Source organism: Phasianus colchicus, chromosome 34 (genome assembly GCF_987193195.1).
Source record: "Phasianus colchicus chromosome 34, bPhaCol1.hap1.1, whole genome shotgun sequence".
NCBI lineage: Eukaryota > Metazoa > Chordata > Aves > Galliformes > Phasianidae > Phasianus > Phasianus colchicus.
In genome coordinates, this window is record NC_143469.1 from 676,331 (window position 1) to 702,252 (window position 25,922).

The following is a 25,922-nucleotide window of genomic DNA, read 5'->3' on the forward strand; positions in this document are numbered from 1 at the left end:
CCTCCCCTCCCCTCCCCTCCCCTCCCCTGCCCTCCCCTCCCCTCCCAACCAGATCTCCTTCTATGATCTAGTGAGTCGTCTGGTAGACGAGGGAAAGGCTGTTGATGTAGTCTGCCTAGGCTTCAGCAAGGCCTTGGACACTGTCTCGCACAGCATTCTCCTGCAGAAGCTGGCAGCCCGTGGCTTGGACAGGTACGCTCTTGGCTGGGTAAGGAACCGCTGGAAGGCCGAGCCCAGAGAGGGGTGGTGAATGGAGCTAAATGCAGCTGGCGACCGGTCCGAGTGTGTGGTGTTCCCCAGGGCTCGGTGCTGGGCCTGTCCTCTTCAAGATCCTTATTGATGATCTGGGCAAGTGCAATGAGTGCACCCTCAGGAAGTTTGCGGATGACGCCAAGTTGGCTGGAAGCGTCGATCTGCCTGGGGGTCGCGAGGCCCTACAGAGGGATCTGGACAGGCTGGAGAGCTGGGCTGAAGCCAATGGGATGAGGTTCAACAAGGCCAAGTGCCGGGTCCTGCACGTTGGCCACAACAACCCCAGGCGATGCTACAGGCTTGGGGCAGAGTGGCTGAAAGACTGCGTAGAGGAGATGGACCTGGAGGTATTGATCGACGGTGGGCTCAACATGGGCCAGCAGTGTGCCCAGGTGGCCAAGAAGGCCAATGGCATCCTGGCTTGCATCAGGAACGGTGTCGCCAGCAGGATCAGGGAAGTGATCGTCCCCCTGGACTCAGCTCTGGTGAGGCCGCACCTCGAGTGCTGTGTCCAGTTTTGGGTCCCTCTCTGCCAGAAAGACACTGAGGCCCTGGAGCAGGCTGAAAGAAGGGCAGGGTCACTAGGGAGGGGTCTGGAGCACAGGCCTTCCGAGGAGCAGCTGAAGGAGCTGGGATTGTTCAGTCTGGAGGAGAGCAGGCTCAGGGGAGACCTCATTGCTCTCTACCACTACCTGAAGGGAGGTTGTAGTGAGCTGGGGGTCAGCCTCTTCTCTCCTGTAACTGGCGATAGAACTAGAGGTAACGGCTTCAAGCTGCGCCAAGGGAGATTTAGGCTGGACGTTAGGAAATACTACTTCTCTGAAAGAGTGGTCAGGCAGTGCAATGGGCTGCCCAGGGAGTGATGGAGTCACCGACCCTGGAGGTGTTCAAGGAACGTTTGGATTTTGTGTTGAGGGACACGGTTCAGCGAGTACTATTGGTGACAGGTGGACGGTTGGACTGGATGATCTTGTAGGTCTTTTCCAACCTTGGTGTTTCTGTGCTTGTGTGTTTCTGTAACCAAGAGAGGAAAAGAGAAGCGTCAGGTCATAAAAGGGCATAAAGGATGGAACGCTGTCTCTGCAGCCGTGCTTCTGCTTGCGGGACGCCCGGCACTGCAATTGCGAATAAAATCTGCTTTATCAGAGATACCGTTCTGATAAAGCATTTGTTTGTTTCCAACAATCTGGGGCCTCCTTGGGATCCTTACCTTTGGGGTTCCCCTGCTGCTGACGTGCAGAAATCAAACTCTATGACCACAGAGTACTCACAAAGCAGTTCTGTTTCATCAGCGCTGCGCACACGCCGGATGCAGGCGGGGATATTCGCACCTAGCCTGCATACGGACGGCAAGAAAGGCACGTGCTTAACGAACAAGCTGCTTACATGTGCATGAGATGTCCAAGCAAAGGCTGGGTTAACACAATGATCAACATTCCCCCCCTCGCCCCACGCCTCAGCCCTTTTATCCTCCCCTCCCCTCCCCTTCCCTCCCTTCTCCTCCCCTCCCCTCCCCTTTCCTCCCCTCCCCTCCCTTCCTCTCACCTCCCCTTCCCCTCCCCTCCTTTCGGCCGGCAAGCCGCCCGCGTGGCGACAGCGCATGCGCGACAGCGTCTCCATAGCAACCGCGCTTCAGCGCGACTGTCCCCGCCCGTTGTCCCGGCGACGCGCCGTCGCGCGCGCTGTGACGTCATCGCCCCGCGCCCGGACCAGGAGCCGGCCCTGAGGAAGTCCTGCCGTGCCCCGCGCTGCTCCAACGCGGCGGGGCGGCCCCGGGGCTCCGAGCGCCGCCTCAGCTTCTACAAGTGGCTGTTCGGGGGGGGCATCGCTGCGGGGCCCTGCCTGGGAGGCTGAGAGGCCGGGGGGCCGCGTGCCGCTCTGCGTTGGCCCCGTGGGGCCTCTGCGCTCCTCAGGGCCTCTGCTCGGGGGCGGGAGGTGCCCCGTGTCCCCCCTCTCCCCCCGCCGTGGGTCGCCCGCAACGCCCCAGTCCCTCTGTGCGGCCCCTAGGTTTGCACTCTCCCCCCAGTTTGCCCCCTCCGCTTCCCCCATTCTGATCACTTCGGTCCTTTCCCACCCCTCCCCTCACTGCCTCCCCTCAGTGTCCACCCCTGTTTTCCATTCTGACCCCCAGCGTCCCCTGTCTGCCTTTCTGCCTGTCTGCCTGTCCGCCCCGGCCCCCCTTCCCTCCCCAGTCCCCTCTGCACGCCCAAAGGCTGTGCTGCCATTCAGCGAGACCTGGACAGGCTGGAGAGCTGAGCAGAAAGAAACCAGACGAGGTTTAACAAAAGCAAGTGTAGAGTCTTGCACCTAGGGAGGAATAATTGCATGCACCGGTACAGGTTGGGGGATGAGCTGCTGGAGAGGAGCTCTGCGGAGAGGGACCTGGGTGTCCTGGTGGACAACAGGTTGGCCATGAGCCAGCAGTGTGCCCTTGTGGCCAAAAAGGCCAATGGCATTCTGGGGTGCATTAAAAAGAGTGTGGCCAGCAGGTCGAGGGAGGTGATCCTCCCCCTCTCCTCTGCCCTGGTAAGGCCTCATCTGGAGTACTGTGTCCAGTTCTGGGCTCCCCAGTACAAAAAAGACAGGGATCTCTTGGAAAGAGTCCAGCGGAGAGCCACAAAGATGGTGAAGGGCCTGGAGCGTCTCCCCTATGAAGAAAGGCTGAGTGAGCTGGGTCTGTTTAGCCTTGAGAAGAGAAGACTGAGAGGGGACCTGATCCAGGTCTATAAATATCTGAGGTGTGGGGGGCAAAGTGGCGAGGCCAGACTGTTTTCAGCAGTGTGCGGAGACAGGACAAGGGGAAATGGCCAGAAACTGGAGCATAGGAAGTTCCGCACAAATGTGCGCAAGAACTTCTTTAGGTGAGGTGACGGAGCACTGGAACAGGCTGCCCAGGGAGGTTGTGGAGTCTCCTTCTCTGGAGATATTCAAGACCCGCCTGGACGCCTACCTGTGTGACCTGGTGTAGGGATCCTGCTTTGGCAGGGGGGTTGGACTCGATGATCTCTGGAGGTCCCTTCCAACCCCTACGATTCTGTGATTCTGTGATTCCGTGATTCTTCTGATCCCTGGTGCCCCCTTCCCCCACCCCACCCCCACCAGTCTCCCCGTTCTGTCTCCTTGAGTACCCTCCAGTCCTTTCTATCTGACCACCAGTATCCCCTGTTGTCCCCCCCAAGGTTGTCCCCAGGTGGATCCAGGAAGTCCTTGGATTCATCCAGAAGGGTCTGGAGATGTCCCAGAAAGATCCTGTAGGGTCCAGGTGGGTCTCCAGGTAATTCTAGGGTATCCTTGGATTCACTCAGAAGGGTCTGGGGATTTCCCAGAGAGGACTTGTCTGGTCCAGGGCGTCCTCTGGTGGGTTCAAAGGGTCCTGTTTTCTTCTGGGAGGGTCTGGAGATGACCCAGAGGGATTTGGGGTGACCACGGGGTCCCCTGGAGTCCTCCAGAGGTCTCAAATGGGAATTCTGAGGACAGCCCCACATAGTGACACGTCCTCCTTCTGCTTTGTCCCCGCAGGATCGCCCTCAAAACCATCTGTTTCTATTAAAATAAATACTGCGTTGATTTCATTGCATTTTTTTCCCAAGTTCCCTTCAGAAATGGACGGTTCCTACCACACCCTCGTGCAAAGCCCCACTGAAACAAGCCCACGCAGGGCCACCGTGCGACACCAGGACAACCGTCAGCGGTGCCAGCACTGGGACAACATCCTGTCCCTGAAGTTTTCACTGTCACTGTAGCCGTGGAACCTGGCGCCGTCCCAACCCGTCTACCTTGAGAGCCCCATCAGCGTCCTACAGCTCCCTGCCAAGTGTGGAGGGAGTGCTGACTGGGCTGAGGGGAGAAAGGCACTTCAGAGGGACCTGAATAGGCTGGATCGATGGGCCAAGGTAAACTGAGTGAGTTTCATTAGGGCCAAGTGTCGGGTCCTGCTTTTTGGTCACAACAAGCCCCGGCAACCCTACAGGCTTGGGGAGGAGTGGCTGGAACGAGTGACAGGACGAGGGGAAATGGCCTCAAGTTGCGCCAGGGGAGGTTTTGGTTGGATATCAGGAAACACCTCTCTACGGAAAGGGTTGTTAAGCACGGTAATATAGGCTGCCCAGGGAGGTGGTTGAGTCACCATCCTTGGATATGTTTAAAAAGCATCTGGGTGTGGTGCTCTGGGCCATGATTTAGCGGAGGGTTGTTAGAGTTAGGCTAGTATGGTTAGGTTGTGGTTGGACTTGATGATCAGGAAGGTCTTTTCCATCCTGAGCAATTCTATGATTCTGTGTTTCTATGATTTTATGCTTGGCCTTGTCCAACGAAGCCAAATCTGAAACGCCTTGTTGTGCAGTGTGAAAGAAACACAGCAAGCTCACCACCTTCCTTTTTTTCCTTCGTGAAGTCCCACCCGAAGAAATCAGTGCAGTGGGAGATCCTGAAGAAAAGGGTGCTTGGGCGTGACCTGGGAGAGCATCTTCTCCACTCCGGCCATGATGCTGAGGAACAGCCCATTCTTGGGATCTTCTTCTGTTGGCAAGCTGAAGATTAAAGAGAGATCATGTCTAGCAAGGGGCAAGTTGATAGCAGTGGTTAACTGTGTACTGGGAGTTGATGGCTGAGGGGTGGATTGAGGCTAATGCTAATAAGAGGCAAGCATCAAAGTTCAATGTCGGAGCGCTGAAGACAAGTTTGCAATCTCTCAAAGTCTTCAAATAGATACTACATACATTTTCAAATGATACAAACTTCATTATTGTGTGTGAGAGAGGATTCATAAGTATGGTGAGAAAAGAGTGGATGGAGGGAGTAAAAGAGAGATGGCAGGAGAAGAGCTGAGAGGTCTAACTGTTTTTAAAGGAGTGCTGAGGCAGCTGGCTTGGATGGCTTAGCTAGAAGAGTTTTTCTGTTTGCCTGTGTGCCCTGGGTATCCATCTAACATTGCTTAAAGCAGACTGTGCGAGCCAATCCCACGTTAGCCTTTTGGCCAAAGAGAGTGTACTGAATCAGTTTCAGAGCTCCTCTGGACATGAGATTTAACACCTCCAATCTGGTGGGAGCTGTGATGGGACTTGCAGTGTCTCTGGCTTCCCCAGAATTACTTTCTCCAGGCTGATTCCTAGGTCCTGGCACTTCTTGGAAACCAAGTACACCCCTCTGTCCAGTTTCTGCACCAGAACCTACAGTGACATCTGTGACAGCTTTCTCCTCTAAGGAAGAACCAAGCAGTTCCGCCTTAGAGGCTCTAAGCTGGGCTTAGTGGATGGGAGGTGAGAAGAGCACAGCCTGGACCAGGGCTTGAATAACTGTAAAAAAAAAAAAGGAACCCCTTCCTTTTCTTGACTCTATTTTGTATTGCTTTTGACTTGTTTTCCTCTTCTTCAATCCCCTCTGCCCACTTTTGTGTCCTTCTCTCCAGCCACAGATTTGACTCTGAGCAGATTCCTGACCTAACCCAGGACAGCTACGTCTGTGACATTCGCAGCGTGAGCTCCCTCTGCAAAATGTACTTCAGGGAGCTCCCGAACCCCTGCTGACCGACCAACTGTATGAGAAGTTTGTGGTAAGTACAAGGCCATGTCTTTCATTTGCCTCTTCCCTGGGCCTCTTGGCATGGCCTGTCACATACACATACCTCTGCGCACCCTTTTTGGTCTTCATTCTGTTTAAGTTGGGCTTGTTATAGAGATCCAAAGGTTGTCTCTGTAAATCAAGCAGTTCGTGCTTCCTGCACACCAGATGCCCACCTGGTGTTGGCATTCCACCACTCGAACAGTGGGAGATGGGTGCAGCAGTGCCCCAGCTCTGAGGTCCTTTTTCTGTTGCCCCATGAGGTTTACTCATGGGGGCGTGATATTGATGCCACACTGGGTGGTTCCAGGAGGTGGTTATTTGGGTATTAACAATGCCTGCAAGAATTCCTGTTTTTTTCCTGCTGTTCCAGCAGCTGTGCTGGTGGCATTTGGCCGATCCCCATCAACTCACTGATCCCCCAACTCGCTGTTTCTGTTAAGAAGGTAACAGTAAGCTCCCCAGTGTGTGTGTGCGATATATTTACCTCCGTCTGGAGCTGCCACACACTTCTTTTCCTTTTGACCCAGTGTTTTGCTTGCCTGTTGCAGCAGGACTTCAGCCGAAAACAAAAGTCTAGCTCTCAGTCAATGTGGCCAGTACGACCCCTGGGGTAATGCTTTGCTGAGATGTAATCTCTTCACTGTCCTGAAGGTCTTGTCTGCCTGTGCAGTGAGGCACAAGAGATGGCACGTGCCAAAGCCTTGTCCAAGGGCTGCGCATCTGCCCTGTCTTCTGTCTGATGGCAGCTTTAGCTCGTCTGCCTTTTCTTCAGATCACAGCAGAGCGAGTCTGCCTGCGTCAGCAGAAGAGTTGCCTTCATGGAGGTGCAGTTGCAGTCGGCCGTTGTAGAATTCATCTTGAACCACACGGACGTCCTATTCAGCTCCAAATCCAGCCCAGTCATCGGAGATGGAGCAGGTGAGCATCTCCCTCCTTTAGCCTTATCCTGTCCAGACACCTTGATCAAATCCTGACCTCCTCTGAGATATTTGAAATATGCTTTTACTGTCGAGGAGACAGCAGACTTCTGGGCTCACATAAGAATATGGCTACCAGTATCTTTCTGGGCAGCCAAGGATGCTCTGTAAGGACACACATCTGAGTGTCCTTTTGGCTGTTGCTGTTAGGTCACTGGCAAGCCAGCCATACAGAATAACTCAACTCTTTCCCCCACTCCCTCTCTCCTTTCTAAGATCACTCTCATCAGTGCTTCTATGCGTTTTCCCCTTTGAGCGGTCCTGCAGTGCAACACAGTGCACGGTCTGCTGATCCTCACAAGCATCTCAGAAGACAAATAGCAATTAGCAGATTTAAAGAAAGCACTTGGTATTCCTTAGCACTGATGCTGAGAAATGTAAGTCCTGCTCTTAACATGAGATATTCCGACAGACGCTTTCCTGCTTACTTCTGCACAGTCCCTATAAGTTAACCAGCAGGGCTGTCCAGCTGCATGGCCCAGTTCTCTGCCTGCATTGCTGATTTGTGGCTTTAGAATCACAGAAGCATAGAATGGCCTGGGTTGAAAAGGACCTCAAAGGTCATCTAGTTTCTATCCCCCTGCCATGGGCAGGGTCACCAACCACTAGACCAGGCTGCGCGGAGCCACATCCGGCCTGGCCTTGAATGCAGGCAGCTCTAAGTTTGTTCCATCTGCTTTGATAACCTGTCCTTCCAATGCAATTTGCACAGTCACGGCAGCTATTACCACCGGCGGAGTACAGATAGCTGCTTTTCCAGAATATTTGCTGCTTTCCGTTTTGTACAAGCGTTGCTCTTCGCTGCATAGCACAGTTGCTGTAAGTCCAGCTTTTGTTCCCACTGGAAGGCAGTTTGTATATCAGCAGGATGCAGGGGTTAGCTTGGCTGAACAGGAACAGCCACAGCAGGCTGAGCTGTGCCAGGGGAAGATCGACATGCAAAGCACCTGAGCCATGTCTTATTTTCACGTCAAAATGTCATCTTCTGGGGGCAAAACCTGGTATTTCTGGGAGCAAATGTCACGTATTTCAGAGAAAAATGGTATTTCTGTGATGAAATGCCATATTTATGGGAGTAAGTGTCATACTGAGGAGTGTAAAATAGTATTTTGTGGAGGAAATGTGAGGTATTTCTAAGAGGACTGGTATTTCAGGGAGCAAATGTCTTATTTTGGGGGGAAATGGTCATATGTATGTGGGAAAGCCGGTATTTCTGGGAGAAAAAGGCAAATTTTGGGAGGAAAAAACGGTATTTCTGGTAGAAAATGTCACGTATTTGGGAGAAAAATGGTATTTCTGTGAGAAAATATTGTGGTTTTGGTTGAAAATGTCATATTTGGTATTGGAATCTAGTATTTTCTGGAGAACACCTGAAGTATTTCTAAGAATACTGGTATTTCTGGAAGAAAACATATTTTTGGAAGAAAAGGTCACATTCACAATTGAAATGTGGTATTTCTGGGAGAAAAGGACATATTGTATAACCAATGAATATACAGATGTTATAATTAAGAAATATACAAGAGAGTTTGGCTAAGCAGGTCATCACACCAAAGAAGAACATATAGAGGAATTACCCTTGTCCTGGGCCCGCTGAGAAGACTCTAAGAGGAGCTATCTGCACAAGAGACCCTTCCCCACTGCTAGTCAGCTCTTAAATGGGTCTAGGAGAGGTGCAGCCAGACTCCAGCCCTGCCAGCAGCACAGCTGAATTGCCTTCACCTGTGCTCCCAGGGCTGACTCATTGCTCACCCCAGGTGATCAATCAGAGGTTCAGGCTGCGATTCAGCAATTCCCATACAATGCCCAAGATGTATTCCTGGACTGGGGCAACAGACACCTTATACTCCCAGGGTAGGAGATGCCCAACCCCCAGTTTCAACCATGTTTGGGTGACAGGAATAGTCTGTCCCCCAAAACCACCAATCATCACTCTGTCTCCATCAAATTTGGTCAGATCTCCGTAGATAATTGATGTTTCCTCTCCAGTATCAACGAGTGCCAGAACTCTCTGGACGTTTTTCCAGAACCAGAATATTGTCAACTCTACATAGGGCCTCCAGTCCCTCCCGGAGGCCCTAGGGGGACTAACATCCCCTGTCACGCCATGAACTGAGCCTAAGTCAAGTCTTTTGTTTCAGGTGGCTCAGGCACTGTAGCCCGAGACACCTGAGGGGACTTCTTTTTTCTATTGGGAACAATGAAATCCTTTAAGTCCTATGTCATCATTGGTACTTTTTCCTCTAACTCTTACTCTTGGTTTCTTGGGTAATTTTCGAATTTCTGCTTGTCCTTCTGCTGTTTCCACAGCTGAAGGAGGATGTGATTGGGCTGGTGGCCGATTTTTGCAAATTGGACCCCAGCCCAAATAATATCGTTAAACATTTGTTTACGCAAAACCCTTACGGGCCCGACTGCGGATTCCGCACAGGTGGCCTCTTGGTTTTAACTACTGGCAGCACCTCTGCTTCTTCTACTACTCAAATATTGCACCTAGTGTGCAGACGCTCTGTCTCCCCCAGATCAGCTGCTGACTGGGCAGCCTGTTGAATCACAGCCTCTGAGGCCACCAGGGGGTTTAATATGGAAACTAAGGTTCCATATAGGTGAGAAGGGGCCTGCTGTAAGATTAAACCTCGCACACCTGCCAAAAACTTCACCATATCTGGGCTTTCTAACGAGTCCTCATATATCGCTTCTCTTATGCCCAGTTCACAAATAAAATTTTGAAGGCCCTTCATGGAGGACCATAATCTTGTGTTTAATGGAATACCTGATTTGTTCAGCCAAACCGTGCAGCATGCTGCCATTAACCAGTCTATTATTGAATGGTTCTCGATGTTATGCTGAACAGCAGCATGCAGTCTCTGCCTGAGGGCAGGGTGTACCATCATGGTGGCCGATTTTGATACTTCTGGCCCATTAACCATGATGCCTTCCGCCGCTGAATCCCATAATCTAAGCAACCACGTGGGTACGCTCTATTGGCTGCTGCTGAAATCTCTGCACCATATCCATTAGTTCTGTTGGTGTGTATGGCCCAGCCGTTACGTTACAAGTAAATGCGTTTGGGCAGGGAGCCATTGGTCAGGGGGCACCCCTGCCGGTCTATCTTGTACTTTCTTTGTCTTTTGGGTTATAATAGGACGGAGTTCCAAGGAATCCAATGTGGTTTTGGTTGAAAATGTCATATTTGGTATTGGAATCTAGTATTTTCTGGAGAACACCTGAAGTATTTCTGGGAGAAAATACCATATTTCTGGAAGAAAAGGCCACATTCACAATTGAAAGGTGGTATTTCTGTGAGAAAAGGACATATTATATAACCAATGAATATACAGATGTTATAGTTAAGAAATATACAAGAGAGTCTGGCTAAGCAGGTCATCACACCAAAGAAAAACATATAGAGGAATTACCCTTGTCCTGGGCCCGCTGAGAAGACTCTAAGAGGAGCTATCTGCACAAGAGACCCTTCCCCACTGCTAGTCAGCTCTTAAATGGGTCTAGGAGAGGTGCAGCCAGGCTGCAGCCCTTCCAGCAGCACAGCTGAATTGCCTTCACCTGTGCTCCCAGGGCTGACTCATTGCTCGCCCCAGGTGATCAATCAGAGGTTCAGGCCGTGACTCAGCAGTTGCCATACAGCTGCCCTGGGAGGGACTGGAGTCAGCGTTCCTGGAGGTGCTCAGGAAACATGGAGATGCGGTGCTGAAGGACACGGTTTAGTGGGAAATAGCGGTGGTAGGTGGGCGGTTGGACAGGATGATCTTGGAGGTGTTTTCCAGCCTTGGCAGTTGTGTGATTCTGTGTGTTTTGGTGCTAAGGATTTTGCCTCTCTGTTTCTAAGCAAAAGCACAAGACTCCTTGCTGTCTGCTCTTTATTGCAAGGTGACAGCCAGCACGGGTTCATGAAAGGCAGGTCGTGCTTGACCGACCTCATCTCCTCCTACGACTGGGAGACCAGACTGGTAGATGAGGGAAAGGCTGTCGATGCTGTCTACCTAGACTTCGGCAAAGCCTTTGACACGGTCTCTCACAGTATCCTTCTGTGGAAACTGGCTGTCCGTGGCTTTGACAGTTTTACCCCCTGTTGGATAAGGAACTCACTGGAGGGCCGTGCTCAGCGGGTGGTGGTCAATGGAGTTAATCCAGCTGGAGACCCGTTTCAAGTGGTGTCTGTCCCCCAGGAGTCGGTGCTGGGGCCCATCCTGCTTCATGTCTTTATTGCCGACTTAGATGAAGGGATTGAGTGTACCCTGAGTACGTTCGCAGATGACACCAAGTTGGGAGTGGTGTGGATCTGCCTGAGGGGAGGGAGGCCCTTCAGAGGGATCCGGATAAGCTGGATCTCTGGGCTGAGGTGAATGGGATGAGGTTCAACAAGGCCAAGCGCTGGGTCCTGCACTTTGGCCACAACAACCACATGCAGCGCTGCAGGCTTGGGTTGAGTGGCTGGATGTGTGTGAAGAGGAAAGGGACCTGGGGGTGTTGGTTGATGCTGGGCTGAACGTGAGCCGACGGTGAGCCAGGTGGCCAAGAGGGCCGACGGCGTCCTGGCCCGCGTTAGAAACAGTGTGGCCAGCAGGAGCAGGGAAGTGACCATCCCCCTGTATTCAGCTCTGGCGAGGCCGCACCTCGAGTGCTGTGTTCAGTCTTGGGCCCTCTCTACAAGGCAGAGACTGAGGCCCTGGGACGTGGCCAGAGAAGGGCAACGAAACTGGTGATGGGTCTGGAGCACAAGTCTTATGAGGAGCAGCTGAGGGAGCTAGGATTGTTCAGCCTGGAGAAGAGGAGGCTCGGGAGAGTCCTCATTGCTCTCTATAACTACCTGAAGGGAGGTTGCGATGAGGAGGGGTTTGGCCTCTTCTCCCACGCAACAAACAGGACCCAAGGAAACGGCCAGAAGTTGTACCAGAGGAGGTTTAGATTGGACACTAGGAGAAAGTTTTTCTCTCAGAGAGCGGTCAGATGCTGGAATGGCTGCCCAGGGAGGTGGTGGAGCTGCCGTCCCTGGCAGTGCTGAACGAGGTGCTACAGGATCTGGTTTAGTGCTTGTGGTGGCAATGGTGATGGGAGGACAGTTGTGACCTTGCAGGTCGTAGCCAACCTTGTGATTCTATGATTCTGTGATTCACAACACAAACCCCTACCACCAACCACAGCCATAACTCAACCACAACCCCAAAGCAAACCCCAACCCCAACGAACAAGTAACCCATAATTCCAAACAGAACCCCAACCAGAATCCCAGCCCCAACCACAACCAGAACCAACCAGAACCCCAACCCCAAGCACACATTTCCAATTTCTGAGTTTTGTGCTTCCGTTGCCCTCTTTTTTAATGACTTAATGAAATAATTGCAGTGAGAAATCCATTCCTCAGCGCAGACTGGGGAACTGAGCAGCCGTGAGCAGAGCTGAGTGCTGCAGGGGCCCCACGCGGGCGGGGCAGTGAGTCACAGTGGGGCCCATTGTGACGCGTCCCCGTGCCCCACAGGTCCAGCAGTGCCAGCGCTGTGCCCCTCACTTTCCGTCAGGACTCTGATGGGACAGCACGCGAGCAGACCTGCGGTGCAAACCGCCCCTCAGGCCGAGCCGCAGCGCTTCCTGCCGCCCGTGGCTGCCTGGGCCACGGCTGGTCCCCAACCTCAGCCCTCATCCTCTGCGATGGAGGAGAGAAAGCCCTTCCGCCCCGCGGAGGCCAAGGAGAAGGGCAACCCCCCCCCGGAGCCCACTGTTGTGCCGCCCGGTGAGTGAGGGTCCCCGCAGGACTGGGAGGGAAGCGCCCTCTGCATGGTGCAGGGGCTGTGTGAGGCGGCAGAGGGCAGAGCCCCCTCCTAACCCTAAACCTAACCCCAAACCCAACCCCAACCTCAACTCCAACTTTGACCCTAACCTGAATCCCAACCCCAACCTCAATCCTAACGCCAACCCCAACCTCAATCCTAACGCTAACCCCAACCCCAACCCTAACCTGAATCCCAACCCCAACCTCAGTCCTAACACTAAACACAGCCCTAAACCCAACTCTAATTCCAACCCCCCCCGGCACTCCCAATTCCAGCTCCCCGCTTGGACACCTCTGGGATGTCTATGTGTGCCGTGGAGCGTTACGCGATGGACAACATTGAGGCCTTTGTCCGGAGAACAGAGGTGACTGCGGCCGCTGCCGTCGCAGCGGTGCCCCATTGTCCCCCCAGGCCCGTTTCAGCTGCAGGAGGGCTGTGCCCCCCTGCTCACGCTCCCCCCACTCTCTGACAGCCTCAGAATGAGGAGCAGAAGATGAAGTTCCTGCAGAGCATCCGCACCATCTGCAACACCACAGCGGAGAGGAACACGGCGCAGGAACTGCGCATCTTCTGCCGCCGGAACGATCTTGTGGAGAACATCACGGTGAGGGGCGGTGGGTGCTCGAGGGGGGGCAGTGGGCGGCTCCGCTCCTCCCGGCGCTGCGAGCACTGAGTGCCCGGTGCCATCCCGCTGTGCTACAGGTGCTGCTGGCAGAGGAGCCGCACGAAAAGCTGAGCTCTGAACTGCGGCTTCAAGCGATAGCCACCATCACCGCCCTCAGGTACTGCCCCACTGCTGCCGGGATGGCCCCGCAGCATTCGGATGGCCCCACACTGCCTGTATGGCCCTGCAGCCCCAGGGGACGATCCTGGTGGTACCGGGCTGCTGCTCTCCCCCATTGGGGCTGGCCACACATCTCCATGGAGGAAGGGGGCTCCTCCCGGCATTGCCCCCCCGCTCTGCGGAGTGCTGCCCATGGGGGGGTCCACTCCCCATCCCGCAGCACAGCGCTCTCAGCTCCGCAGTCCTTGTTTCTGCAGCAAGGTGGAGGGGGCGTTGGAGGAGAAGATCCCTCTCTTTGCTGTGTGCTTCCAGAGCATCCTCCTGCTTCCCTCGGAGCAGGACCTGGACATAAACCTTTACTCCAAGGTGGGTGCTGGGGAGCTGCAGGGCCTCCCCGCCTTGCAGGACAGGGTCTTGCCGTGCATTCCCCGTCCTCCTCCCCTCTGATCTCCCCCCACTCTGTCCATGCTGCAGACTCTCAGAGCTCTGGATGACATGCTGCACACACTGGTGTTCGTCCACCCCACTGCCAGCATTGGAGAGGAGTTGAAAAACGTCTTCCAGGTGAGCTGTGCCCGTGGGGGCTGCATGGAAGAGGGGTGTTCCTCCGTCATCCCCACCACCCCAAAAACCTTCTGGGGTGATCCGGGGGGCCGCAGCGCAGAGCAACAGCTCCTCTTCCCACAGGTGCTGCTGCCCTTCACCTCCATGCAGAACTCAGCTGCACGCCAGAGGGTAGTGGGGCGCATCTGGAAGCTGTGCCATTCACTGGCGCATTACTGCCAGGAGAGGGTAAGGGCCCGACCCCCACAGCCTGGGGTCTTTGACCCTCCTTTTCCCCGCTCTCCCCTCTCTGGGCGTGCACTCAACATTCTGCTCTCCACGCACAGCCCCATCACTCCTCGGGACAATCCAGATCCACCCGCTATGACGAGTTCCGCCTGCCCGTGCTGGGGCAGCTGGTGGGAAGCCTCATCCTGTGCTGTGCCTTCCAGGAGGACAAAACGCACCGCTGTGCTTTGAGCGCTCTCCATCACCTCTACAAATTTATCCTGTGGAGAAGCCGTAAGCAGACGGCCACTGACTGCCTCCATCCATTGCAGACGTCCCACGGGGCTGAGCGTGGATGGCGCTGCATCAGTTGCCGCTCAGGGCAGTGAAGAACCCCATGGCACTGGGGAGCTGTGCCCCAGGGCCCCAGCTCGGGGTGGAGGCAGCTGTCCAGCTCCCTGCAGGGCTCCCACCGCTCACACACCCACGCCTCGCTCTCCTTTCCAGGCTGGGAAGTGCAGCCAGATGAGCAGAGGAAACAGGAGCAGTGGGAAGATGACCACGAGTTCTCCCTCACCTGGACCACCAACACCTCGGTCATTTTGCTGGTGAGGAGGGATCGCCGTGCCAGGACTCGTGGCCACAGGGTCTGTGGGGATGGGGGGAACACGGCTGACGTTCCTTCCCCCCCTCTGCGTTTGTTCCTCCCAGCGCTTTGCAAAGCACTTCCACTCTTCGGAGAGAACCGACCTCATCCTCCTGGCGCTGCAGGCCATGAAGGACTGCAGCAACTACAACACCCAGGTTGCTTCCACCATGATGGCCATGCTGACGGTTGACTTCAAGCCTACACCCAACGATGTGAGCAACCGGCAGCTGCTTGCCAGGCGGCTGAGCCCATGGGGTTGGGGTTGAATTGGAGGCTGGGGGTTGGTTGGGTTTGTGTTGGGTTGGGTCCTGGAGGTTGAGTTTGTGTTGGGTGCTGGATGTTGGGTTTTGGTTGGGTTGGGTGATGGGTATTAGGTTGGGTTGGATGCTGGATGCTGGGGGCTGGGTTTGTGTTGGGTTGGGTCATGATGGTTAGAGTGGGGTTGGGTTGGGTTGGGTTGGGTTGGGTGCTGGAAGGCTGTGTTGGGTTGGATTGTCCTGCACGGCACTGGTCTGATTGGAGATTTCAGGGTGCTTGGCCCCTCTTGGGGATACCTGGAGTGAAGTTCTGCTGTCCCCATGACCCTTCCAGGTGCAGCGCATCGTGACAGCCATCCACAGGAGCAGGAAGCTGATCACAGAGGAGAAGGCACTGAGGCACATCCGTGGCACCTTCCCCTGGCTGGCTGCCACCAACCCTAGTGCAATGACACTCAGCCTGCTGCACTGCTCCCCCACCTGTGACAAGTGCGCTGCCCCCACCCCCTGTAGAGAGATCCCCACCCCACAAGGACAGGGATCTCCACTCCACGTGGATAGGGACCCCCATCCCAAATGAAGAGAGGTCCCCACTCCACACACAGAGGGAGACCACCCCATGTGGAGAGGGATGCCCACCACACATGGATAGATAGGGACCCTCAGCCGATGCGGAGAGGAATCCTCAGCCCACACCTAGAGAGACCCTCACCCCACTCATAGAAGGACCCCCAGCCTACACAGAGAGGGTCCCCCACCCCACTCTTAGAGAGGTTCCCGCTGAGGATGGCTCTGTGCTGCAGGGACACATGGGAGCTGTGGGAGTTGGCGCTGTCCTCGGTGGACGTGGTGCCAAAGATGGTGCAGGAGCTGCTGCATCTGCTGGAGATCGCACCGCTGGGCCAGGAGACCGAGATCGGCACCCTTACCCTGGCCGTGAGTTTGAGGGTCTCCCGGGAACACTCCCTCCCCCCTCCCCCCAACCCGGGGGAGCAGCTCAGAGCTGAGCGCGGTCCGGGTGCTTTCCGCAGGCATCCACGGCGCTGCATGAGCTCCTGCAGTACCTGGAGTACGGCCCACAGGTGCGAGCGCTCTTCCCAGAGCTCTTTGTGGCGCTCATCATCCAGTTGGTGTCCTCTGGGGAGCTCGGTCCGCTGGAGGTCGCCGCCATCACGGAGGAGCCATTCCGCCCAACTGCACCCACCTGTGCCATCAGGTAACAACGCCGTGCCGCGCTGACCCGGCGGCACCACCCAAGCTGACCCAACCCCACGCTGACCCCCAGCCCCGCGCTGACCCGTGACCCCACGCTGCCCCATTTCCATGCAGGATGGTGGTGGAGACAGCGCACCTTTTGCTGCTGTGCACTGATATGGACAACCTGGCGTTCTCCATGGAGGCCCATGACCTGTGGGCGCAGCTGCTGGGCGCTGGCAGGTGGCGGAATGGCCTGCACTCCCTTGCCAAGTACGGCCCCAACCCCCTCCTTGTGCTGCCCCACACTGCCCCACACACTGCCTCACATGGTGCCCCATGCGCTGCCCCACATGCTGCCCTCCTCAAATAAGTAGGGATCAAGATGGGGAGTGCTCAGGGGTGCCAAGGCGAGGTGTGCAGATGGAAGAGCACACTGTGGGGCAGGAGGGGCTGCTCCGGTCCCTGTCCCCAGCCTGAACCCAGTGGGATCAGCCCTCCAACATGGGCTCAGCTCTCCCCCCATCCCACAGGTTGATGCTGGGGAACTGCTGGGCTCAGTGCAGCCGCATCTTCATCCACCTGCAGAAGCTGCTGCAGTACCACCAGCTGCAGTGGAGGGAGGTCCCGGCCATGGCGCTCTACTTCGAGGTGGGTGTGGGGATGATGCAGGGGTCCCCTTGGGGGGATGTGGGGCTGAGTCCCCTCCCGCGTGCTGACCGTCACTCCTCACAGATGTGGAGCTGCCGGGGGCACCGGAAGGATGACACCCGCACAGAGAAGATCTTCAGGAAATACATCCACAGCGAACGGCGCGAGAGCAGAGAGCTGGCGCTGCGCGGGCTGCAGAACCTTTATGCAGGGAGGATGCAGCTTCTGCTGCCCGATGTGCTGCTGTGGCTGCAGGACGTGCGGGCTGATGTCAAACTGCAGGCCACGTGTCTGCTGCAGGACATCCTTGCACAGCACCCCGCCAGCATCCGAGGTGTGCTCAGCCAGCTGGCCGTGCAGCTGCTGTCCTGCTTCAACGAGGTGAGGGTCGCGGGGCAGCAGGGAGCACCCAACATCCTCCGCACTGTGCAGAGCTCAGCACCACTCCCCATGTGTGTCCCCTTCCAGGACAACGCAGAGGTGCGCTGGCGCTCCATGGAGCTCTTTGCGCTGCTGCTGGAGGCGCCAGGCAGGAAGCAGCTGCTGCCACAGGCAGAGAGGAGTCTGGTGCCACTTTTCATCCACATGAATGAGGACATCCCCAACGTGGCCCAGGTGGGAGCAGCTCATGGGATCACGGGGTCGTGGGGTTCACCTGGCGTGACCGCAGCCCACCCTGCTGATTCACTGCTTTGTGAATGCTGGGAAAGGCCTCTGAGGTCAGCGGGTCTGACCAGCAACCCCCCTCCACACCCTGCCATACAGTCCTCCTAGATCTCCGTCCCTTGTTCACTCATACAGCCCTCCTGAATACCAGATCCGCCCCCTTATATGCACGCCACACCCACCCATACAGTCATTGAGCTTAGGAAAATCCTCCCACATCCCCCCCGCCATTCCCCCAGACCATGCAGGCCAAGACCATCTGTGGTGCCACCCCAGGGTGGGGATGGTGGTGACCTCCCAGGCTCTCTTGCCACCCCCCCCCCCCAACTGTGTTGCTGTCCCCCAGGCTGCTCAGAATGCTCTGATCCATGCCGCCAAGTTCCTGGGCTGGCAGCAACTGCAACGCTTGGCCAGTGAACGGGAGATCTGGATGATCGCTGACTGCCTGGTAAGGATCCACACCTTTCAACCCTTCTCCCCCACATCGGGACCTGTCCTGCTCTGGCAGAAAGGGAGGGAGGCAGCTCTGTGGGTGCCTCCTCCACCGTGCTGTTCTCTGCAGCTTCAGAAGAGGGACAGAGATGCGGAGCAGTACCTCAAGCAGACCGTGCTGCATCTGCACAGCCCCCAGGCAGCTGTGAGGGAGGCAGCCGTGCGCTTCCTGGGTGAGTCCCAGTCCCGATGCGTCCCCATCCCTCTGCCCCCACCCCCGTCTGAATGCTGTGGGTTCACTGCGCAGGGGAGGCCCTGGGGGATCACTGGGGAACCGATGGTTTTCTTGGGTGTTATTGAGGCAACACTGGGATCATTGGGGCATTATGGGGTTCACTGGGCATTGTGTAGGGTCTCTGGGGGTCGTTGGGACACCATCGGTCCTTGGGGGCAGTTGGGGCACCATGGGGGTCATTGGGGTACCATAGGGTCCCTGGGACACTGTAGGGTCTCTGGGGATGATGGGAACGCTATTGGGGTACTGTGGGGTTTCTGGAGATCCTTGGGACCTCATGGGGGTTCCGGGGGCACCGTGCGGGTCCCTGGGCGCTGTGTCGTCCCCGGGCACCATGGGGCCGGGCAAGTGTTGACAGCGACTGTGTGTGCAGGGATGCTGGGGCGGCAGCTGAAGAACGAGAACCAGGAGATGGTGTTGGACATCCGTAAAGGTGAGCCGTCCCCCCGCTGCCCCGCGCCCCAGGAAGCGCCGTGTGGGGCTCACGTGGTGACACAGCCCCGCTCCATTGCAGCCCTGCAGGGTGCCAAGGGAGACAGCGAGCCGGCCGTGCGCTGCCTGGTGCAGCAGACACTGCTGATTCTCTGCCAGATGGAAGATGTGCCACCCACCAGGCCTAGGGGCAGAGCGTCGCACCAGTGGTTCCGGAGGATGTGGAGGGAGTAGTGCCAGTCCAAAGTGTTTGGGGGTGTTTGCATTCTGCTCCTCACTGCCACACTAACGCCAACCCTAAGAGCAACCACAGCCCCAAAGCAAACCACATCCCAACCATAACCACAACTCCAACCTGAACCTCAAGCACAATCATAACCCCAGCTGACTTGCGAAAACTCCATAACCACAAAGGAGTGATAAAAGCAGGTATGTTTATCAGCACTGCGTGCACACGCTGGATGCAAACAGGGTAACCCCTCCTAGCTTGCAGCTCCTCCTAGCTTGCAGCTCCTCTTTCCCAAAGCAAATGCCACTAATGCACTCCCAAAACAGAGCTGCACCCCGGAGAGGACGAGCTGGGCACGACACACAAAGGTCCCGCGGTCTCTGCATCTGCGAGGGGAGCAGAGCAGCCCTCGCGGGTGCTTTGGGACACGCCTGAGCACCCCTGCGTGTCAGCAGGTTGATTGACAGTCAGTCTCCTCTGATGAGATCTCTCCTTCCCAATTCCAGAGGAATTTCCACCCCTCCCCAGCTGGATCCATGTCACCTTTGTGGTGGAAAAACAGCCCGAGAAGAGAACAAGTGATGTCAAGAAGACGACCAGGTGAGACTGCAGGCTCAGCGTGGGATCTGCACGGGCTGTTTCCCTGACCTGGCAAGAGCCCAACCCCACACAGTCACTGTTCAGGGCCGCCCAGCGGCACTGAATGCAGCACATGGAGGGCTGGCATGGGGCTGCCGGGAGCCAGCGCAACCCGAGAGCTGTGTGTGGGTAAGGCTGTGTTGCAGCCAAGGGTCCCGGCTCAGGGTTGCAGTATTCAGCCCCAAAGCTGTCACCCACTCAGGCAGACCCCTCCCACTCTGTCCTTTCAGTCAGCTGCCAGCGGTCCCGGGGGCATCTTCTGCCAAAAAGCAGCCTCAGAAAAAAAAGAAGGGAAAATGCTCCACCAAAAGCAAAGTGACAGAGATGGGTCCAGCACAGGCAGTGCAACCTCCACGCGGCAAAGAAGAACAACACGGTGTGGTGAAAGCCCCCACTAGAGGAGGAGTGACAGAAAAGGCACGGGCCAAGCTCAGAAAGCACTGCAGAGCCCCAGCCCTGCAACAAACAACGCTGGCAGCCCTATGGTCCTCCAGCTCTGAGACCAGCCTGCCCGAGGAGCGCACCTGCAATGCCTCTGCTGCGGTGCCACTGACACACAAGGGGAGCAGATCTATGCAGAGTCAGCCACCAAAGAGCAAAGCGGGGCTCCCCAGGCGGGGGATGTCCTGTCCACGCTGACCAGGGCATAGGGTGCCCAGGAGAAGCAGAGCTCCACCTGAGGCTGCAAAACAGGTGCACAGTTCCCATCTCTGCCATCCCTGGGTGCCTGTCTCAACCCTTCCGTGGTTTTGGCTCGCAGTTTGCTTTCTGAGGCACTTCTTGCCATACAACTCCGACTTAATCTAGGAGATGCGAGGTGGGTGTGGCAACCAACATCACTTGGTGGGCAATTTTACATTTGAAAGCATTTCTTTGGAGCTGTTTGCCTTTGGAAGAGATTGCTCAGGAGTGTTTACTGGCTGAAGATCTGGCCTGCAACCAAAAACTCCAGCTTGGTATGGAAGAACTGGGGAACACCACCATCGTATTCAGTGAGAAACAGGATGCAGGTGGGCTTCCTCTGATCTGCTGGCGAGGCCCGGGAGATGGGAAGAAAGGAGTTTCTGCTGAGATCCCAAAGCCAGGAGCTGCTGCTCCAAAGACAGCTGACTCAACCACTTTGGATTTGAACTGTCACTCCAAAGAGAGCTGCCTCTCTTTTGTGGCCCCTTTTGGGTTTATAAATAAGTTTGTACAGTTGCTGTGTCATCAACCGAACAACAACCCCTGCTGACCCATCACTACTGAACATCAAGGTCTGAACTACGAACCAAGCTGGACCCGTGGTGGTGACTGTCTCTCTCCTGCTTGCTACAGAGACTGCTTGCTTTTATTTCCCATCTTTTCTATCGCCCGTCTTCCCCATCTCCCTGAACAACTTGGATTTGTAATAAACTGGACGGGCTAACATCTAACCCGTTGTGTCTTCATCTCTCCGTCAGCTGTACATACATTAAAAGAACCTCCCCTTGCTCTGATAATGGCAGCGAGACAGTGCCGTCTCCTTGAAGAAAAGCAGAGGGAGAGGGACAATGGGGACTCTTCCTTCCAAGACCCCTTGGCTCTGACAGACTACATTCCTTGCAGCCAGCAGAAGAGAGCGTGACTTTGGAAAATGAGGAACTTGAGATCCCAAGGCTGCAAGGAATGTAGTCTGAGTTCCTCATTTTCCAAAGTCACGCTCTCTTCTGCTGGCACACAGAGCACACCGAAGCCCAGGATTTGGCAGCATTTGAAAGGCGTAGCTATGCATGAGGCTGGGCCTGGGCCAAGAGGAGACTGTTTCCTTCCAGCTCGCTGCTCCTTCAGATCCCTGGTGGGAAGAGAAGGGCTTTCTGGGAGGCGCTGGCATAGCTTAGGGGCAAAACACTGCAGCTGGGCGACTTGTAGGGAAGGGATAAAGGGAGACAGAGAAGTGGCCGCCTTCCCTCAGCGTTCTGAGCTGAAGCCACCCCGGGGCTACGCATGAGGGAAAAGAACTGAGCTATTATTTGAGAAGAGTCTCTCTTCTTGTACAGAAATCCATCGGTTGTCAAACCACATGGGAAGAGATGGAGGAAAATACAAGAAAGGATCCGTCCCTGAAACTCAGGCCCCAGGAGAAACAACTCCGCATTTAATAGAAATATTTGCATTCCCTCGCCAACTGCGTTTTGAGTAAAAGCTAGTCCCGTGTCCAACAGATTGTTAAGGTACCATGTTGCAATTGAAAATCCAAACCCTGGCTTTAGAAGCAAAGGAGAAGCCAAAGCCTGCCCCCCGACCCCCTGAAACGTTGCTTCTCTCTCTCAGCCTTGGCAGGCACTCGGCCGGCCATCTCTAAGAGGGCACGGGTGTGCTCCTCCCAGACAGCTCGTACCCAGCAGTGAATGTGGCACCAGGCGGCGTGGGATGGGCTGCCAGGAGCCCCCACTTCACAGGGCTGTCCCCTCCCCAGCCCTCAGCAGAGCCCCAGCTCAGCCGGAGAGCTGTGTGTGGAAAAGGCTGTGTCACAGCCAAGGCTCCTGGCTAGGGGCTGCAACAGGTGCCTCTTTTGAGCACTGCTGTCGCGAGCATTGTTCCAAGATCAAGGTGGGCTGACTGTGAACGTTTCAGAAGCAAGAAGGAGAAGGCCAGAGGCCCGGAAACGTGACCTGTGCAGGAGCTGCCCTGAGCAGCCGAGCACTGGACATCTAGCACTGAACACTCGCTCGTCGAGAGCAGCTGCTTTGGACCGGCCTGGCCAGCACCGCAGCAAGCGATCTCAAGGCACGAGGGGCTTTGGGGCTTCACGCTGTGCTGCCATGCAGCAATGGCAGCAGAGGGCCAGTCTGGCGGAGTGTACTCTGAAGAACTGTCCAAGGATCATAGAATCACAAGGTTGGCTACGACCTGCAAGATCATCTAGTCCAACCACCTGCCCATTCCTATCAGTACCACAAGCACTAAACCAGATCTCGCAGCTCCTCGTCCAGGCGCCTCGTTCAGCACTGCCAGGGACGGCGGCTCCACCACCTCCCTGGGCAGCCATTCCAGCATCTGACCGCTCTCTGAGAGAAAAAGTTTCTCCTAGTGTCCAACCTAAACCTCCTCTGGTACAACTTCTGGCCGTTTCCTTGGGTCCTGTTTGTTGCGTGGGAGAAGAGGCCAAACCCCTCCTCATCGCAACCTCCCTTCAGGTAGTTATAGAGAGCAATGAGGACTCTCCCGAGCCTCCTCTTCTCCAGGCTGAACAATCCTAGCTCCCTCAGCTGCTCCTCATAAGACTTGTGCTCCAGACCCATCACCAGTTTCGTTGCCCTTCTCTGGCCACGTCCCAGAGCCTCAGTCTCTGCCTTGTAGAGAGGGCCCAAGACTGAACACAGCACTCGAGGTGCGGCCTCGCTAGGGCTGAATACAGGGGGATGGTCACCTCCCTGCTCCTGCTGGCCACACTGTTTCTAACGCGGGCCAGGACGCCGTCGGCCCTCTTGGCCACCTGGCTCACCGTCGGCTCACGTTCAGCCCAGCATCAACCAACACCCCCAGGTCCCTTTCCTCTTCACACACATCCAGCCACTCAACCCAAGCCTGCAGCGCTGCATGGGGTTGTTGTGGCCAAAGTGCAGGACCCAGTGCTTGGCCTTGTTGAACCTCATCCCATTCACCTCAGCCCAGAGATCCAGCTTATCCGGATCCCTCTGAAGGGCCTCCCTCCCCTCAGGCAGATCCACACCACTCCCAACTTGGTGTCATCTGCGAACGTACTCAGGGTACACTCAATCCCTTCATCTAAGTCGGCAATAAAGACATGAAGCAGCATGGGCCCCAGCACCGACTCCTGGGGGACAGACACCACTTGAAACGGGTCTCCAGCTGGATTAACTCCATTGACCACCACCCGCTGAGCACGGCCCTCCAGCCAGTTCCTTATCCAACGGGGGGTAAAACTGTCCAAGCCACGGGCAGCCAGTTTCCACAGAAGGATACTGTGAGAGACCGTGTCAAAGGCTTTGCTGAAGTCTAGGTAGACTGCATCGACAGCCTTTCCCTCATCTACCAGTCTGGTCTCCCAGTCGTAGGAGATGAGGTTGGTTGAGCACGACCTGCCTTTCATGAACCCGTGCTGGCTGTCACCTTGCAATAAAGAACAGACAGCAAGGAGTCTTGTGCTTTTGCTTAGAAACAGAGAGGCAAAATCCTTAGCACCAAAAAACACAGAATCACACCACTGCCAAGGCTGGAAAACACCTCCAAGATCATCCTGTCCAACCGCCCACCTACCACCGCTATTTCCCACTAAACCGTGTCCTTCAGCACCGCATCTCCATGTTTCCTGAACACCCCAGGAACGCTGACTCCAGTCCCTCCCAGGGCAGCTGTATGGCAACTGCTGAGTCACGGCCTGAACCTCTGATTGATCACCTGGGGCGAGCAATGAGTCAGCCCTGGGAGCACAGGTGAAGGCAATTCAGCTGTGCTGCTGGCAGGGCTGGAGTCTGGCTGCACCTCTCCTAGACCCATTTAAGAGCTGACTAGCAGTGGGGAAGGGTCTCTTGTGCAGATAGCTCCTCTTAGAGTCTTCTCAGCGGGCCCAGGACAAGGGTAATTCCTCTATATGTTCTTCTTTGGTGTGATGACCTGCTTAGCCAGACTCTCTTGTATATTTCTTAATTATAACATCTGTATATTCATTGGTTATACAATATGTCCTTTTCTCACAGAAATACCACGTTTCAATTGTGAATGTGATCTTCCAAAAATATGATGTTTTCTGCCAGAAATACCAGTATTCTTAGAAATACTTCAGGTGTTCTCCAGAAAATACTAGATTCCAATACCAAATATGACATTTTCAACCAAAACCACAACATTTTCTCACAGAAATACCATTTTTCTCCCAAATACGTGACATTTTCTACCAGAAATACCGTTTTTTCCTCCCAAAATTTGCCTTTTTTTCCCAGAAATACCGGCTTTCCCACATACATATGACCATTTCCCCCCAGAATAAGACATTTGCTCCCTGAAATACCAGTCCTCTTAGAAATACCTCACATTTCCTCCACAAAATACTATTTTACACTCCTCAGTATGACACTTACTCCCATAAATATGGCATTTCATCACAGAAATACCATTTTTCTCTGAAATACGTGACATTTGCTCCCAGAAATACCAGGTTTTGCCCCCGGAAGATGACATTTTGACGTGAAAATAAGACATGGCTCAGGTGCTTTGCATGTCGATCTTCCCCTGGCACAGCTCAGCCTGCTGTGGCTGTTCCTGTCCAGCCAAGCTAACCCCTGCATCCTGCTGATATACAAACTGCCTTCCAGTGGGAACAAAAGCTGGACTTACAGCAACTGTGCTATGCAGCGAAGAGCAACGCTTGTACAAAACGGAAAGCAGCAAATATTCTGGAAAAGCAGCTATCTGTACTCCGCCGGTGGTAATAGCTGCCGTGACTGTGCAAATTGCATTGGAAGGACAGGTTATCAAAGCAGATGGAACAAACTTAGAGCTGCCTGCATTCAAGGCCAGGCCGGATGTGGCTCCGCGCAGCCTGGTCTAGTGGTTGGTGACCCTGCCCGTGGCAGGGGGATAGAAACTAGATGACCTTTGAGGTCCTTTTCAACCCAGGCCATTCTATGCTTCTGTGATTCTAAAGCCACAAATCAGCAATGCAGGCAGAGAACTGGGCCATGCAGCTGGACAGCCCTGCTGGTTAACTTATAGGGACTGTGCAGAAGTAAGCAGGAAAGCGTCTGTCGGAATATCTCATGTTAAGAGCAGGACTTACATTTCTCAGCATCAGTGCTAAGGAATACCAAGTGCTTTCTTTAAATCTGCTAATTGCTATTTGTCTTCTGAGATGCTTGTGAGGATCAGCAGACCGTGCACTGTGTTGCACTGCAGGACCGCTCAAAGGGGAAAACGCATAGAAGCACTGATGAGAGTGATCTTAGAAAGGAGAGAGGGAGTGGGGGAAAGAGTTGTGTTATTCTGTATGGCTGGCTTGCCAGTGCAAGGACCTAACAGCAGCAGCCAAAAGGACACTCAGATGTGTGTCCTTACAGAGCATCCTTGGCTGCCCAGAAAGATAACTGGTAGCCATATTCTTATGTGAGCCCAGAAGTCTGCTGTCTCCTCGACAGTAAAAGCATATTTCAAATATCTCAGAGGAGGTCAGGATTTGATCAAGGTATCTGGACAAGGTAAGGCTAATGGAGGGAGACACTCACCTGCTCCATCTCCGATGACTGGGCTGGATTTGGAGCTGAATAGGACATCCATGTGGTTCAAGATGAATTCCACAATGGCCGACAGCACCTCCATGAAGGCAACTCTTCTGCTGATGCAGGCAGACTCGCTCTGCTGTGAT

At 55.0% G+C, this 25,922-nt stretch overlaps 2 protein-coding genes across 13 annotated transcripts; both read left to right on the plus strand.

Annotated features, from left to right (window-relative positions):
* Positions 1-1,807: 1,807 nt before the first annotated feature.
* On the plus strand, positions 1,808-19,533 carry LOC149913819 (maestro heat-like repeat family member 5). 12 transcript variants are annotated; one of them, XR_016460945.1, is made up of 24 exons: positions 1,808-3,514; positions 3,772-5,803; positions 6,185-6,424; positions 6,587-6,732; positions 12,289-12,540; positions 12,856-12,944; positions 13,053-13,184; positions 13,283-13,362; positions 13,622-13,730; positions 13,839-14,156; positions 14,255-14,429; positions 14,643-14,743; positions 14,847-14,996; positions 15,376-15,530; positions 15,845-15,977; positions 16,073-16,257; positions 16,371-16,508; positions 16,769-16,886; positions 16,971-17,267; positions 17,355-17,501; positions 17,899-18,217; positions 18,653-18,712; positions 18,794-19,140; positions 19,447-19,533. XR_016460945.1 is itself a non-coding variant. In XM_090128799.1 (24 exons), exons 2-24 carry the CDS (start codon positions 5,790-5,792, stop codon positions 18,943-18,945), a joined length of 3,357 nt encoding a protein of 1,118 aa, XP_089984925.1. In that variant the 5' UTR covers positions 1,808-3,514; positions 3,772-5,789; the 3' UTR covers positions 18,946-19,464. The 12 variants fall into 12 exon arrangements, 11 of the variants coding, with proteins under 11 accessions (XP_089984925.1, XP_089984915.1, XP_089984918.1 ...); XM_090128799.1 differs by having other exon boundaries at positions 13,839-13,928; positions 14,052-14,156; positions 16,769-17,267; ... (1 more) ...; positions 18,115-18,217; positions 18,794-19,464; XM_090128789.1 differs by having other exon boundaries at positions 3,772-5,510; positions 5,660-5,803; positions 18,794-19,464.
* On the plus strand, positions 19,250-25,917 carry LOC149913820 (uncharacterized). Its single transcript, XM_090128596.1, has 3 exons — positions 19,250-19,355; positions 19,426-19,540; positions 19,810-25,917. The coding sequence occupies exons 1-3, from the start codon at positions 19,250-19,252 to the stop codon at positions 20,216-20,218; spliced, it is 630 nt and encodes a 209-aa protein (XP_089984722.1). The 3' UTR covers positions 20,219-25,917.
* The last annotated feature ends 5 nt before the right edge of the window (positions 25,918-25,922 follow it).

Coding starts and splice junctions, on each gene's coding strand:
- LOC149913819 (XM_090128793.1), top strand. Junction 16,258..16,370: donor GCACCCACCTGTGCCATCAG/GTAACAACGCCG, acceptor ATTTCCATGCAG/GATGGTGGTGGAGACAGCGC. Junction 16,509..16,768: donor GGCCTGCACTCCCTTGCCAA/GTACGGCCCCAA, acceptor CCCATCCCACAG/GTTGATGCTGGGGAACTGCT.
- LOC149913820 (XM_090128596.1), top strand. CDS start 19,250: ATGCACTCCCAAAACAGAGCTGCACCCCGGAGAGGACGAGCTGGGCAC. Junction 19,356..19,425: donor GAGCAGAGCAGCCCTCGCGG/GTGCTTTGGGAC, acceptor TCCTCTGATGAG/ATCTCTCCTTCCCAATTCCA. Junction 19,541..19,809: donor GATGTCAAGAAGACGACCAG/GTGAGACTGCAG, acceptor CTGTCCTTTCAG/TCAGCTGCCAGCGGTCCCGG.